Here is a 17,559-nt window from a genome sequence, read left to right as displayed (position 1 = left end):
TCTTCACAGTGAGTAAGTAACTTGTATTACATGCTCCTGCATCCATAGCAGTATCATTGTTCTTAATGTTATCTGAATAGAGAGGTTATCTTATGATAGGTGGGTCTGTCCCAGTCTCACTGACTCAGCCCTAATATTTCAGGAGGAACCGGAGCCCAGCAGGTGACCCAGCCTGACGGCCACATTGCCGTCTCTGAAGGAGCCCCCCTGGAGCTGAGGTGCAACTATTCCTATGGTGGAAGTCTTTATCTCTTCTGGTACGTCCAGTACCCCCGTCAAGGACCTCAGCTCCTTCTGAAGTACACATCAGGGCCCACCCTGGTTAAAGGCATTAAGGGTTTCGAGGCTGAATTTAAGAAGAGTGAAACCTCCATCCACCTGAAGAAACCCTCAGCCTGTTGGAGCGACTCGGCCCAGTACTTCTGTGCCCTGAGTGACACAGTGCCTGGGACTGCAGGGGGAGCTGCACACAAACCTCCCGACACACTGTTGTCAGAGACTCAAGGACAGAGCCTGACTTGTTTTCAGCAAGGTCTCTCATTTGATGAGAGTGAGCACGGTGGAGACCAGAGGAGAATTGTGGGGGTGCTCCTGAGAATAAAAAGGGTCTTCAACATGTTCTTTCCGAGGTTAGATAAGATCTTGGAATAGAGAGAGTTGCATGGATAACTCCTACTTGGGCGTATTGCTTTCTAGAGGGTTAGGATTCTAATTTAAAGTGGCTAATACTGAACTTCTGACCTTTCACCTTCTGAGCTTACCTCCAATATCCTCCTTTCACTACCTTTTGCTTTTCAATTGCTAGCAACTCCATTCTTCCAGTATACCTGGTCATAACCTCAGAGTTATTTCTGATTCCTATTTTTTTTCTCGTTTACATCTAATCCATCAAGAAATCTAATTGACCTTATCTTGAGAATTGACGCATAATTTGGCCATGGCCACCATCTTCACTACGACCTCCCTGGCCAAACCACCCTCATCTCTCAAATGAATTACTCTGAGAGTCTCTCTGCTTATTGTCCTACAGTCCCTTCTTAATAGAGCAGTGTCTTACTCTGGGCTTCTATAACAAGTACCATTGACTGGGTGGCTTAAAACAACAGAAATGTATTTCTCACAGTTCCTTCACTCACAGGAAGTGAGTATATAATTGCAAGGGCTGGAATTCTAAGATCCAGGTGCCAGCCTGGTTGGGTTCTGTTGAGAGCACTTTTCCAGTTTGCAGACTACCAATTTCTCATTGCATTTTCACATGGGAAAGCATAGAGAGAAGCAAGCCCTGTTGGGACTCTTAAAAGGGCACAATCCCATTCATGAGTGCTCCATTCTCATGATCTCATCTAATCCTAAATACCTCCCAAAGGCCCACTTCCTAATATCATCACATTACAATTATAAAGGGTCAATTTACAAAGAAGACATAAGAGTGTTAATATATATACACCTAACAACAGAACTTCAAAATAGTTGAAGCTAAAACTGTTAGAAATGAAAGGAAAAATAGACAGATCTACAATAAACACTTGGAGATATTAAACCTTTGTGTTAAATAAATAATAAAATAAGTACTCAGCAAGAATATAGCAGACTTGCACAATACTATCAACCAATTTGAACACTCCACTCAGCAACAGAAAGCACATAAATCCATGCTTAGAAGGAAATTTACAACAGTAAATGATTACACTAGGAAAAAAAACAGTCTCCAATCAATGACCTCATCTCCTCTTTGCACATGGCCCAAGTGATGATGTCCTACAGAGAAAAGAAAATTTCATCTCAGTAATCCAGGAAACTCTGGTCTATGCTGAGTTCAGGCAAACAGTTGTCTGCTCATATTGCACCAGGTATGCAGTTGGAAAATGTGCCCTTACAACTTCATTGCTTTCCTTACAACTTAGTTGCTCAAAGATTAAATTGAGACCAATTCTGTTCACATCAGAAATCACAATTCTGGAGCAGTTCATGAATCTTCCTGTTATAGTTACAATCTCAGAGAGAGCACAGGAGAACTTTATTCCTTCATCTTTTTAAAAGTCATCAGTTATGAAGATGATTGATCACAAAATGAATGCTGTATACTCAAGATGAACTATACTAGGACAATGTAAGTTACCTTATCATACAACCACATGTGTTCACACAAGGTGGGCATCACTAATTGTTAAATGGAACTCTGCCATTGTGTTACCCATAGCCTTTGAAAGGACAGGCAAGAAAATTCAAGTGATGCAATGGGTCAAGCCTAGGAACAAATGATGAGGCTGAGAGAGTAAATCATGACTCAAGTTAGGCCATGGATTAGCTGGAACTAGCATACCAGAGCCCATAAGTACAGAATGGCATACATGTGAGGAGTATGTGACCCTTCTCCATTGCTAGGTAAACCACATTTCTCTTTATTTTTCACTGAATGCATCCCATTACAACAATATAACAACATGCTCACACATCATCCAACTGTCAGAACTATTATAGAACACGATAGAATGAAAAAATCAGCTTTACTGTATGCTATCATCTGATCTGTGAGAGTAAAAATAAATTATTTTCTGTGCATGGGTGTAGAGGGAGTACATAGGAACTCTCTATACTTTCTGCTCAATTTTTATATAAACCTCAAAATGCTCTAAAAAATAAAGTCTACTAACTTTTAACAAGTCAATTTTCACATAGAAGCTAAAAAGACAAAAGAAGTCAGTTGTAAGAGATACATCTCATAGAAAATATTTACTATGAGCAGCTTAAATAATTCCTTATTTTCCTGTCCTGCTTACTGTCTCCAGCTTTTTTTCCTGGTACTTTTCTAGCTGTGCATTTACTATGAAGACTGCATTATGCAAGATTAGTCCATGTATATGTACTTCAATTATAATCATAATATGGAAAGTTGAAATAATCCCTCTTAAGTAATGCAATATTATAAATCATTTCAGAGGATAGGTTTATGTATTGGATAGACATGTGTCCAACTCTCAACTCTACAGTCAATTGAATGAAGTAAAAAATTAGTAAACATTTTTAGACCTCAGTTTTATCATCTGTGTACTTAGGCAATGATGATGATGATGGTAATAATAGTAATGATCTCTTCAGAAGTTGTTCTAATGATCAAATAAAATATCTTTCAAGGACTTAACTCATAATTTTGCACAGTATAATTATAATATATACTTTTTTTTTTTTAAATAATTATTTTTTATTGAAGGGTAGTTGATGCACAGTATTACATTACATTAGTTTCAAGTGTACAACACAGTGGTAGAACATTTATATACATAATTCTAGGTTCCAGCTATCACCCTACCAAGCTGTTACAATATCTTGACTATATTCCTTATGCTATACATTACATCCCACTTACTTATTTATTTTACCATTGGAAGTCTGTCCTTTTTTTTTTTTTTTTGTGAGGGCATCTCTCATATTTATTGATCAAATGGTTGTTAACGACAATAAAATTCTGTATAGGGGAGTCAATGCTCAATGCACAATCATTAATCCACCCCAAGCCTAATTTTCGTCAGTCTCCAATCTTCTGAGGCATAACAAACAAGTTCTTACATGTAGAACAAATTCTTACATAATGAATAAGTTACATAGTGAACAGTACAAGGGCAGTCATCACAGAAACTTTCGGATTTGCTCATGCATTATGAACTCTAAACAGTCAGTTCAAATATGAATACTCATTTGGTTTTTATACTTGATTTATATGTGGATACCACATTTCTCTCTTTATTATTATTATTTTTAATAAAATGCTGAAGTGGTAGGTAGATACAAGATAAAGGTAGAAAACATAGTTTAGTGTTGTAAGAGAGCACATGTAGATGATCAGGTGTGTGCCTGTAGACTATGTGTTAATCCAAGCTAGACCAGGGCAATAAAACATCCACGTATGCAGAAGATTTCTCTCAGAACAGGGGGGGTGAGGTTCTAAGCCTCACCTCTGTTGATCCCCAATTTCTCACCTGATGGCCCCCCTGCGACTGTGCCTGTCTTAGGTTGTTCCTCCCTTGAGGAATCTTACCCATCTCTGGCTAACCAGTCATCTTCCGGGGCCATACAGGGAAATGTGAAGTTGGTAAGTGAGAGGGAAGCCTTATTGTTTGAAAAGGTTAGCTTTTTACTTCTTTGCATATTTATGCCCTGTGGCTTCTATGCCCAGCATTTGTCTTGAGGTATCTTTACCACTTGGAGGAGTTATGATACTCGGTAAATTTGATATGAGGCACGAATTCTATTTAAGGGTTATAATTAGGAAGGAAGAAGAAAAGCTATAGAAGTAGCAGGCGGAAGAAAACATGGGAAGATTGATTATTTCTTTGACATATCTTCTTGTAGAGTAACTTCAGCCTATATAGGTTTTAAGCTACTACTTAAATTGCGCACACACATTAACATAATAGGAGTATAGTTACATAACCAAAGCATATCTGTAATTACCAGCCATCTCCAGTGAAACCAAGAAAACCATTAAGGCACCTTAGGCATTTGTGAAAACTTATCTATGATATGGTGGATATTGTCCAACTGAACTTGAACAGTCTGAGAGAAATCAGACAAATTAAAACAACCCATTCCTGGGGACTCTTCACATGCCATATGTTCTTTTAACAGTAAATAGTCTGTAGTTGTAAGAGTTTGGAGCGCTACAATTTGCACTTCTCCGAATTCTTGGTTGAGTTCCAACAGTATAGATCCAGTCAAATTTGTTGTTTTACTGTATGCACAGGCCAGCTTAGATATCTCCTTCCTCATTCCCATGGCAAGTACAGGAACTGGTGGGATGGGTGCATCTACAGCTGTAGCAGTGCGTGGATCTTTGTTGGTGTTTTTTGATGATCATCTTCTGGCATGAGTCTTCCAGAGAGTGCAGATGTTGGAAGTTATTTTTCATATCATATCTTAGTTGATTTTCGGGGTAGCCCAATTAGGCTTTGATCCTTTGTATAAACACAAACAGACCCTTTGCCTACACTTTTATATGCCCTTTATACCCTTGTGTAGAACTCGTTGGAGGTTACCACACAGGAACTGCCCTTTTTTTTTTTTTTGCTTTGTTTTTGGTATCACTAATCTACGCTTACATGACGAAGATTATGTTAACTAGGCTCTCCCCTATACCAGGTCTCTCCTATAAACCCCTTTACAGTCACTGTCCATCAGCATAGCAAAATGTTGTAGAATCACTACTTGCCTTCTCTGTGTTCTACAGCCCTCCCCTTTCTCCTACCCCCCATGCATGTTAATCTTAATACCCCCCTACTTCTCCCCCCCTTATCCCTCCCTACCCACCCATCCTCCCCAGTCCCTTTCCCTTTGGTACCTGTTAGTCCATTCTTGAGTTCTGTGATTCTGCTGCTGTTTTGTTCCTTCAGTTTTTCCTTTGTTCTTATATTCCACAGATAAGTGAAATCATTTGGTATTTCTCTTTCTCCGCTTGGCTTGTTTCACTGAGCATAATACCCTCCAGCTCCATCCATGTTGCTGCAAATGATTGGATTTGCCCTTTTCTTATGGCTGAGTAGTATTCCATTGTGTATATGTACCACATCTTCTTTATCCATTCATCTATTGATGGACATTTAGGTTGCTTCCAATTCTTGGCTATTGTAAATAGTGCTGCAATAAACATAGGGGTGCACTGATCTTTCTCAAACTTGATTGCTGCGTTCTTAGGGTAAATTCCTAGGAGTGGAATTCCTGGGTCAAATGGTAAGTCCGTTTTGAGCATTTTGATATACCTCCATACTGCTTTCCACAATGGTTGAACTAACTTACATTCCCACCAGCAGTGTAGGAGGGTTCCCCTTTCTCCACAGCCTCGCCAACATTTGTTGTTGTTTGTCTTTTGGATGGCAGCCATCCTTACTGGTGTGAGGTGATACCTCATTGTAGTTTTAATTTGCATCTCTCTGATAATTAGCGATGTGGAGCATCTTTTCATGTGTCTGTTGGCCATCTGTATTTCTTTTTTGGAGAACTGTCTGTTCAGTTCCTCTGCCCATTTTTTAATTGGGTTATTTGTTTTTTGTTTGTTGAGGCGTGAGAGCTCCTTATATATTCTGGACGTCAAGCCTTTATCGGATGTGTCATTTTCAAATATATTCTCCCATACTGTAGGGATCCTTCTTGTTCTATTGATGGTGTCTTTTGATGTACAGAAGCTTTTCAGCTTAATATAGTCCCACTTACTCATTTTTGCTGTTGTTTTCCTTGCCCGGGGAGATATGTTCAAGAAGAGGTCACTCATGTTTATGTCTAAGAGATTTTCGCCTATGTTTTCTTCCAAGAGTTTAATGGTTTCATGGTTTACATTCAGGTCTTTGATCCATTTTGAGTTTACTTTTGTATATGGGGTTAGACAATGGTCCAGTTTCATTCTCCTACATGTAGCTGTCCAGTTTTGCCAGCACCACCTGTTGAAGAGACTGTCATTTCGCCATTGTATGTCCATGGCTCCTTTATCAAATATTAATTGACCATATATGTCTGGGTTAATGTCTGGATTCTCTAGTCTGTTCCATTGGTCTGTGGCTCTGCTCTTGTGCCAGTACCAAATTGTCTTGATTACTATGGCTTTATAGTAGAGCTTGAAGTTGGGGAGTGAGATCCCCCCTACTTTATTCTTCTTTCTCAGGATTGCTTTGGCTATTCGGGGTCTTTGGTGTTTCCATATGAATTTTTGAATTATTTGTTCCAGTTCATTGAAGAATGTTGCTGGTAGTTTCATCGGGATTGCATCAAATCTGTATATTGCTTTGGGCAGGATGGCCATTTTAACGATATTAATTCTTCCTAGCCACGAGCATGGGATGAGTTTCCATCTGTTAGTGTCCCCTTTAATTTCTCTTAAGAGTGACTTGTAGTTTTCAGAGTATAAGTCTTTCACTTCTTTGGTTAGGTTTATTCCTAGGTATTTTATTTTTTTTGATGCAATTGTGAATGGAGTTGTTTTCCTGATTTCTCTTTCTGTTGGTTCATTGTTAGTATATAGGAAAGCCACAGATTTCAGTGTGTTGATTTTGTATCCTGCAATTTTGCTGTATTCCGATATCAGTTCTAGTAGTTTTGGGGTGGAGTCTTTAGGGTTTTTTATGTACAGTATCATGTCATCTGCAAATAGTGACAGTTTAACTTCTTCTTTACCAATCTGGATTCCTTGTATTTCTTTGTTTTGTCTGATTGCCGTGGCTAGGACCTCCAGTACTATGTTAAATAACAGTGGAGAGAGTGGGCATCCCTGTCTAGTTCCCGATCTCAGAGGAAATGCTTTCAGCTTCTCGCTGTTCAATATAATGTTGGCTGTGGGTTTATCATAGATGGCCTTTATTATGTTGAGGTACTTGCCCTCTATTCCCATTTTGCAGAGAGTTTTTAACATGAATGGATGTTGAACTTTGTCAAATGCTTTTTCAGCATCTATGGAGATGATCATGTGGTTTTTGTCTTTCTTTTTGTTGATGTGGTGGATGATGTTGATGGACTTTCGAATGTTGTACCATCCTTGCATCCCTGGGATGAATCCCACTTGGTCATGGTGTATGAGCTTTTGATGTATTTTTGAATTCGGTTTGCTAATATTTTTTTGAGTATTTTTGCATCTACGTTCATCAGGGATATTGGTCTGTAGTTTTCTTTTTTGGTGGGGTCTTTACCTGGTTTTGGTATTAGGGTGATGTTAGCTTCATAGAATGAGTTTGGGAGTATCCCCTCCTCCTCTATTTTTTGGAAAACTTTAAGGAGAATAGGTATTATGTCTTCCCTGTATGTCTGATAAAAATCCGAGGTAAATCCATCTGGCCCGGGGGTTTTGTTCTTTGGTAGTTTTTTGATTACAGCTTCAATTTCGTTGCTGGTAATTGGTCTGTTTAGATTTTCTGTTTCTTCCTGGGTCAATCTTGAAAGGTTATATTTTTCTAGGAAGTTGTCCATTTCTCCTAGGTTTCCCAGCTTGTTAGCATATAGGTTTTCATAGTATTCTCCAATAATTCTTTGCATTTCCGTGGGGTCCGTCGTGATTTTTCCTTTCTCGTTTCTGATACTGTTGATTTGTGTTGACTCTCTTTTCTTCTTAATAAGTCTGGCTAGAGGCTTATCTATTTTGTTTATTTTCTCGAAGAACCAGCTCTTGGTTTCATTGATTTTTGCTATTGTTTTATTCTTCTCAATTTTATTTATTTCTTCTCTGATCTTTATTATGTCCCTCCTTCTGCTGACCTTAGGCCTCATCTGTTCTTCTTTTTCCAATTTCGAGAATTGTGACATTAGACCATTCATTTGGGATTGCTCTTCCTTTTTTAAATATGCTTGGATTGCTATATACTTTCCTCTTAAGACTGCTTTTGCTGTGTCCCACAGAAGTTGGGGCTTAGTGTTTTTGTTGTCATTTGTTTCCATATACTGCTGGATCTCCATTTTAATTTGGTCATTGATCCATTGATTATTTAGGAGCGTGTTGTTAAGCCTCCATGTGTTTGTGAGCCTCTTTGCTTTCTTTGTACAGTTTATTTCTAGTTTTATGCCTTTGTGGTCTGAAAAGTTGGTTGGTAGGATTTCAATCTTTTGGAATTTTCTGAGGCTCTTTTTGTGGCCTAGTATGTGGTCTATTCTGGAGAATGTTCCATGTGCACTTGAGAAGAATGTATATCCCGCTGCTTTTGGATGTAGAGTTCTATAGATGTCTATTAGGTCCATCTGTTCTACTGTGTTGTTCAGTGCTTCCGTGTCCTTACTTATTTTCTGCCCAGTGGATCTATCCCTTGGGGTGAGTGGTGTGTTGAATTCTCCTAGAATGAATGCATTGCAGTCTATATCCCCCTTTAGTTCTGTTAGTATTTGTTTCACATATGCTGGTGCTCCTGTGTTGGGTGCATATATATTTAGAATGGTTATATCCTCTTGTTTGACTGAGCCCTTTATCATTATGTAGTGTCCTTCTTTATCTCTTGTTACTTTCTTTGTTTTGAAGTCTATTTTGTCTGATATTAGTACTGCAACCCCTGCTTTCTTCTCACTGTTGTTTGCTTGAAATATGTTTTTCCATCCCTTGACTTTTAGTCTGTACATGTCTTTGGGTTTGAGGTGAGTTTCTTGTAAGCAGCATATAGATGGGTCTTGCTTTTTTATCCATTCTGTTACTCTGTGTCTTTTGATTGGTGCATTCAACCCATTAACATTTAGGGTGACTATTGAAAGATATGTACTTATTGCCATTGCAGGCTTTAAATTCGTGGTTACCAAAGGTTCAAGGTTAGCCTCTTTAGTATCTTACTGCCTAACTTAGCTCGCTTATTGAGCTGTTATATACACTATCTGGAGATTCTTTACTTCTCTCCCTTCTTATTCCTCCTCCTCGATTCTTCATATGTTGGGTGTTTTGTGCTGTGCTCTTTCTAGGAGTGCTCCCATCTAGAGCAGTCCCTGTAAGATGTTCTGTAGAGGTGGTTTGTGGAAAGCAAATTCCCTCAGCTTTTGTTTGTCTGGGAATTGTTTAATCCCACCGTCATATTTGAATGATAGTCGTACTGGATACAGTATCCTTGGTTCAAGGCCGTTCTGTTTCATTGTATTAAACATATCATGCCATTCTCTTCTGGCCTGTAGGGTTTCTGTTAAGAAATCTGACGTTAGCCTGATGGGTTTCCCTTTATAGGTGACCTTTTTCTCTCTAGCTGCCTTTAACACTCTTTCCTTGTCCTTGATCTTTGCCATTTTAATTATTATGTGTCTTGGTGTTGCCCTTCTTGGATCCTTTCTGTTGGGGGTTCTGTGTATTTCCGTGGTCTGTTCGATTATTTCCTCCCCCAGTGTGGGGAAGTTTTCAGCAATTATTTCTTCTAAGATACTTTCCATCTCTTTTCCTCTCTCTTCTTCTTCTGGGACCCCTATAATACGGATATTTTTCCTTTTGGTCACACAGTTCTCTTAATATTGTTTCATTCCTGGAGATCCTTTTGTCTCTCTCTCTGTCAGCTTCTATGCGTTCCTGTTCTCTGATTTCAATTCCATCAATGGCCTCTTGCATTCTATCCATTCTGCTTATAAACCCTTCCAGAGTTTGTTTCATTTCTGCAATCTCCTTTCTGGCATCTGTGATCTCCTTCCGGACTTCATCCCATTTCTCTTGCGTATTTCTCTGCATCTCTGTCAGCATGTTTATGATTCTTATTTTGAATTCTTTTTTAGGGAGACTGGTTAGGTCTGTCTCCTTCTCTGGTGTTGTCTCTGTGATCTTTGTCTGCCTGTAGCTTTGCCCTTTCATGGTGATAGAAATAGTCTGCAGAACTGGGACGAGTGACGGCTGGAAGGACTTCCTTTCTTGTTGGTTTGTGGCCCTCCTCTCCTGGGAGAACAGCGCCCTCTAGTGGCTTGTGCTGCGCAGCTGCGCGCAGACAGGGTTTCTGCTTCCTGCCCGGCTGCTATGGAGTTAATCTCTGCTGTTGCTGTGGGCGTGGCCTGGCTCGGGCAGCTACTCCAAAATGGTGGAGTCAGGTTGGAGCAGGAGCTGCTGGGAGGCTATTTATCTCCGTATGGGGCCTCCCTGCTCCCTGCAGCCCAGGGGTTAGGGTGCCCAGAGATCCCGGATTCCCTACCTCTGGATTAAGTGACCCGCCCTGCCCCTTTAAGACTTCCAAAAAGCACCCGCCAAAACAAAACAACGCCCACCAAAAAAAAAAAGAAAAAAAAATTTTTTTAATTAAAAAAAAAAAAAAAGTTTTTAATTAAAAAAAAAAAAAAAAAGGTGGTCGTTCGTTTTTCTTTATTCTCCGGTGCCAGCCTCAGGCCTCTGCTCACCGGTCTTTCTGCCCTGTTTCCCTAGTATTGGGGTCCCTATCCCTTTAAGACTTCCAAAAAGCGCTCGCCAAAACAAAACAGCAAAAAAGCAAAAAAAAATGGTCGCGCGCTTTTCTTATGTCCTCTGTCGCCCAGCCTCCAGTGCCTGCTCACTGTTCTTGCTGCCCTGTTTTCCCAGTATCGAGGGCCCTGCACTCTGGCCCGGATGGCTGGGGCTGGGTGTTCGGCAGTCCTGGGCTCCGTCTCCCTCCCGCTCTGCCTGCTCTTCTCCCGCCGGGAGCTGGGGGGGAGGGGCGCTCGGCTCCGGCGGGGCCGGGGCTTGTATCTTACCCCCTTCGCGAGGCGCTGAGTTCTCTCAGGTGCGGATGTGGTCTGGATATTGTCCTGTGTCCTCTGGTCTTTATTCTAGGAAGGGTTGTCTTTGTTATATTTTCATAGATATATGTTGTTTTGGGAGGAGATTTCCGCTGCTCTACTCACGCCGCCATCTTCCGCCCCCCTCTATAATATATTCTTATAGGTAAATAATGGTGGCCCAGAAAATGTAAGTACTTTTGTCCATGATCACACATTTAATACATTATGAACATTACACTGGGTTCTGAATATTCTTGGCTATACATTTAAGCCAATTTTCAGTTTATGATATCACTGGTGTATTCTCTTGTGTACACATATTGGGAGTAAAGGATAGGCAGAGTGGACAAAGGGTAGAAGAAGAGAGAAAGCAGGGAGAACTACTTTGAGACAACAGAACACATACTACCTGTGCAGATATTCCATATACAGATATACTCCCTGAGGCCTGTTGAATACTGGGGAAGTTAATACATTTTAATACTTGATATAATAGAAAACTATATATATCTATATGCACGAGTTTTTTGTATGTATATATATATAAATATACATAATTTGCTGTTATTTTGCTATATTGATATATGTTTTATTTCTTCTTGTGTTTCCCCTTCTTTTTCCCTCGTTTAAGCAGATGGTGTCTGTGTGCTTCAACATGAAAAATGATGTCAAGAAGGCTGTATTTGCCTGCAGGATTGTCTGGCTTGGTTTAAAAAACCTTAATTCATTCAGGAATGTGCCAAGTTTATGGAAGTGGTAGAGATAGAAGAGGGCTTGTGGCAGGAAACAGGAAGGAGAAAGTGGCCAGGGGAGAAGAATAGGGTCTGTGGGTCCTAGAGCAGAGGGGTTTAGGTCATTGTTTCTTGACAATTCCTTAAGAATTACTAAGACCCAGAGTGGGAAGGCTATTTGGTGACTTTAGGAAGAGTTCCCAGCCTTGCAAATATTCTTGGGGCCCATAAACCTGAAAAACAGAAGCTTTCAACTTGTAATATCCATTGAACAGAAGTAGTCGAGTATACACTGGGTAATATTTTTCATATTTATGAATCCCTCCAACCCCAAAATGGTCATATTTGTGTTTCCACTCACATACCTTAGTGACTATTTACATTCTGTGTGAATTATTGGGTAGAGTGGAGCTTGCTTCTGATTGTCTTCATAACCACGCACATAATTCTGTTTCTTGAAGTATCAGATGTCAACAGTTCTGTTGAACTTTCATTTTGAAGTACACAGACACCATCTGCTTAAACGAGGGAAAAAGAAGGGGAAACACAAGAAGAAATAAAACATATATCAATATAGCAAAATAACAGCAAATTATGTATACATATATATATACATACAAAAAACTCACGTGTATATATATATATATAATATATATATATATAATATATATATATAGTTTTCTATTATATCAAGTTTTAAAATGTATTAACTTCCCCAGTATTCAACAGGCCTCAGGGAGTATATCTGTATATGGAATATCTGCACAGGTAGTATGTGTTCTGTTGTCTCAAAGTAGTTCTCCCTGCTTTCTCTCTCCTTCTACCCTTCGTCCACTCTGCCTATCCTTTACTCCCAATATGTGTATACAAGAGAATATACCAGTGATATCATAGACTGAAAATTGGCTTAAAAAAGCATCTGAGGTTTGCATACTTGGCCAGGAGAAATGGAGAAGACCTTGGGGTCCTCAGTTCAGATCTTTCAGCTTCTCCTTGCATATGAGCACAGAAGGTGTCAAAGATTTTCCCAGTAGGCTGAGGGAGGGTAGCACAGTCATGATCATTTGGGGTTATCCAGAGTTCCCTGCAAGCAAAGTATAAAAAAGGTGGAAATTTTGTAGTGAGATCAAATTGTGTCTTTTGCTGTCTTGCCCATCAAGGAGAGGAGCTCTTGATTTCTGCATGTAGAAGCAGAGAGAGATCAAAGTTCCTGCTCCTGTTTGTTTTTATGCTTTAACAGGTTCAAGCAGAATCCCAGGAAGGACTGCCAATATCCTGTTTGTAATACATTTGAGTTGGGGTAAGAAGGAAGAGAGAAGTTAGGAACGACCCTTACAAATGAGGGAGTTCAGAGCTTCCTCCCCATTTTGTTCTCCCAGCCTGAAGCTCAGCCCCCTACCTTAGTGCTTGTGTTTTTGGGGCACTTGTAGCCTGTCCCAGTCCGGCTGCTGGGCTTGTGGCGCCCTTGGCAAGGCAGTAAACATGTTCTCAACAAGTGGTTTGGAAAAGCAACCTCAGTGAGTCAAATACTTTTAATAGTCTGAAAGATGATCCCCAAATGCAAATATATAATGCTCGCTAATATAGTTGTGCCTTAATATGAACTATTATCAACTTTTCTTCCTCTGCCTTAGCAGTAACTCAGTCTATCCTCTCATATTTTTGATGTAATGTAAACAATGACACTTTAGGTCACTCAAACCTATACACTGAGTTATTCTAATGGTTTTTCATAGTTTCCTGTCCCCTAAAGGTTAGTTACCTGATTTCCTGCCCCTGCATGAATGGGCCCTGCAAAGTGACTATTACACACACACACTCGCACACAGACATTTAGGCCTAAATCTCAGTAACTCCTATCAGTAAACTCTGTGCTGATCTCTTCAATTTTTGTTGTAGTTTCTTCCATTTCATCAATACACACATTTCATTCTTTGCCCCGTGTCACCATTTCTTTCTCTTTTTTTGGCCTCTTTGTGATGCCTAAAGGGAGTAGGCAAGAGAAAACTATCTTCTAACTCTGGTCTGTGCAGAAGTTCTAGAAATGTAAGGAAAGGAGCCATACATCTTACTACAGTGATGGACAGTGACTGCATTGGGGTATGGGTGGGGACTTGATAATATGGGTAAATGTAGTAACCACATTGTTTTTTCATGTGAAACCTTCATAAGAGTGTATATCAATAATATCTTAATAAAAATAAAAAAAAAAGAAAAGAAAGGAGCCATAGAACAGTTCCAGATGTCAGAAGATGGAAGAATGAAACCCAATCTGGCTCATTTGTGGTTCCTGGGATGTTAATGGAAAGAAAATTAAATCTGAAGTACAATGACTACAGCAAGATTCTAGACCATTCTGATAACTGTAAACCAGCCAAATATAACATTTGTGGTGGCTTGGTGGTGCGTGAAATAAATTTTAACTATTAGGTCACATGTTTTGATATGGTAAATATTAGCCCTTTAGTTTAATTTATCATACAATCACATGGAGTTGAGGAAAATTAAGCAATAGTAAAGACTAAATTTTAAAAATCATATTTCCCTAATTATTATGGGTTCCTGGGTCAGATATTTGAGTACAAACCTGAGAACTTAGGAGTCACAGAGCTTTCATCACCAGGGCAGAGCCATCTGCTCTGATAAAGGGGGAAAGATCTTATAAAAGAGGTTGTTAATGTGAGCAACTTTTTCACTGAAGGCATGTGCTTCAACCCAAAAAGAAAGAGCGAGATGGGAAAAACAAATTGTTGTTATTTTTTATTTCTTGTAGGTCTTTACAAAGGCTTTTCTTAATGACTTTAGGTCAAGTTAATATACCTTTTTTTCCATATGCTGGTTAATTCCAAATACCCTGCAATCCCCCTCCCACATAGCTCATTTCCAATAGTAGTAATTTATGTTATTTATTGACAAGGATTTGTTCTCTCCCACCCTTGGCATATTAACTTTAGCCAGAGTATATTTCCTCTATTTTCCCACACTATTATCTTTGGACTTAGTGATATCACTAGCTTTAACCAATGGAATGTGAGTGGTTAGGATGGCAAACCTAAATATATCCACGTGGTTTGGTTCCTTTGTTTTCTGCCCTCTATGTACCAAGTAGTGGTTATTCTTTCAGCTTTTGTCCCATAATGTAAAGCAGTTTCAAGTTTGAGGATGAAAAGATAGCTTGTGGGAGCAGACCTGAATCCACCTGTAGCAAGGAGCAGAGCCTCAGTGTGTTGGAGCTGACCCACAACCAACCTACTGTGGGCAACTAGTCAAACTTTGTTCCTGGGAGGCACTGAGATTTTGAGGTGGTTTATCACTGAGCATTACCATAGTCAAAGTTGACTGATAGACTCAGTCATATTAACTCTATCATTTAAATACTTTTTGTATTCAACTATTCCTTTTAATGTCCTTGTTACTGTCCTGGCCTAGGTTCTCATTATCTCTTATCTAGTTGATTGGAGTAACTTCTTAATTGTATCCCCTACGTCTTAGCTCATACCTCTCCAGTCTGTAGTCATCCCTGAAGTTATCATTCTAAAACCACATCAGATTAGATTGTTGTCCTATTTCAGGACCTTCCATAGCTCTCCATTACCTAAAAGTAAAAATCAATATTTATGTGGCCATCTACAGTCTTACTCCTAGCAGCTTTTCATCCTCATCTTCATCATTATCCCATGATTTCTGAACATTAGCCATATCAAATAACTTGCTTCCCTTCTTTTATATATTATTCCTTTTTAGAGTTGGCAAAATTCTACATAACCTTCAAGACCCAGGAAATCTCACATTTACTTTTAAAAAGTTTTCCCAAGTTACATTTGTTTGCCCTCTCCCCCTTTTGGTGATCTGCACATAGTTTTTTACTGGTCTACCATACTAAGAATAATCTTTGGATCTTTGGTTCTTAACCCTTCACATTTCCTCAAGGATGTGCCTCTTTCATACTCTTCTCTTTAACTGCAGCTGTTACTACTACCTCTGACATATAAGAAGCATTTGGTAAATGGCCGTACAACTTGACCACAGTGTACTGTTGGTGAATGTGCTGATTAATGAGAGCTGATTTCTGAAGCTGGTTTATACAGGTGGGCTGGGCACATTCCACTCCAGGGACACTTGAAGCCACCTCCACTTCATTAGATCCCTCAAGCCAGCCCATGACCACATTTACCTCCTTTCTGTCTGGAAATTCTTACTGAAACCTTAATCCCAGGAAGATGACATGTCACCACCTATGCTGCTCTGGATTTCACCCCCCTTTGCAATTACTTCCAGGCTATTATTCTGGATGAAGGTAAAAGGAGATTTTGGCACTAAAAAAGATCCTTCTAGAATACCAGTCAGTATAATGGCTATGAAAGTTATTCCCAGGGTCAGGGAAAGTTGATTCACATCCTCACCTTGAAGCTAAGTCAATTATTCCACTTTGGAAAGAAGTCTATATTTATATCTACAAAGCTTGGGTTATGGGATGACTCAAAAAAATCAGCCAATAGCTTGTGATCCTGAGGAGCCCTTTTATTGTTCTCATCAGGCTGAAAGGATTAAGATTGATCCCTCTGTCTTAAGGCCTACCTGAGGAGTCTAGATTTTCACACACTCTTCTTAGAGCTCTAATTTTAAGAAAGAAAATCCATTTCCCATTTGGGATATTAACAAAGAATCATATAGTCAAAATTGATTATCTTTTATTTTTTTCAGAGGATACATGTGTTTGCTCTGCACATCTGTCTTGACCCCCTGCCACCTAGGACTCTGCTGACAAGGTGTCTGGACATCATGGGGCTGATCCAGGACATGCCCTCTGGGAAAGGCTGGCAGGCTTCCTGCACTGAGAAAGAGGGCTGCTCCTCAGCAAAAACTGATTATCTTTACTAATGAGTATGAGCAGTAGCTAAAACAATCATGATATAATTTACCCAAGATTTCTTGATATTTGAATCCATACTACACCCACACCATAATATCCATATACTTGAATCATTATGTTAGTGCACATATACACATACTTTTACACATTAACTCAGTAATTTATTGATTCTGTATTGGTGTTTTTCTGCCTAGTAATTACTATAGTCACAAGAGTGAAAAAGGCAATCTTTTCATCAAGGAACTTGTAGGTGAATCCAACAGGTACAATTATAATACAGTGTGTTGAGGAGTTTGATAGTCATGAACCAGGGACTTAATGGCAGAGTGATATCAGAAAAGTGTTCTAAATTAAATAATATACAACAGGGTCATTCATCTCCACTTTGGTAAAAGTAGGTTTATGGCAGGGTACTTACCCATGCCATATGAACCAGAAAATACAGTATAGTTTCATACACAACACACACACATACATCTACAAATACAGTTTACAGAAACTAGCTCAACATGCTTGTTAAGGATACCAAACATAATAAGATGATATTTCTTTTATCTCCTGTTATTCTGGCTGAAAATGACCAATTTTTAAAAGGATGTATGTTTCATTTCTAATAAGGTCTTTCAACTTTACTTACATCTTGATCTTGATACTTGCGCATACTGAATGAAGTTGGGAGAACAGAAGCATTGAAAGTAAATCACTCTTCTATCTCTCCACAGGAGGGTAGTATTTCAAAAAGCAAAATCCACCCGAGTCAAAGCAGAGTTTAAGGTTGGAGGAAGGAGAGGG

The 17,559-nt window shown here is 39.3% G+C and overlaps 1 protein-coding gene across 1 annotated transcript in view; it reads left to right on the top strand.

Annotated features, from left to right (window-relative positions):
• LOC118913449 (T cell receptor alpha chain MC.7.G5-like) overlaps positions 1 to 17,559 on the top strand; it is a 582,985-nt gene that overhangs the window by 102,554 nt on the left and 462,872 nt on the right. The window contains exon 3 of the mRNA XM_057489042.1: positions 143 to 441. Within this exon, the coding sequence (XP_057345025.1) occupies positions 143 to 441 (299 nt within the window). The remainder of the gene's footprint in view (positions 1 to 142; positions 442 to 17,559) is intronic.

This window comes from Manis pentadactyla, chromosome 11 (genome assembly GCF_030020395.1).
Source record: "Manis pentadactyla isolate mManPen7 chromosome 11, mManPen7.hap1, whole genome shotgun sequence".
Classification (NCBI taxonomy): Eukaryota; Metazoa; Chordata; class Mammalia; order Pholidota; family Manidae; genus Manis; species Manis pentadactyla.
The sequence above is the reverse complement of the archived record's forward strand: the minus strand, read 5'-3'. Positions and strand labels throughout refer to the sequence as shown.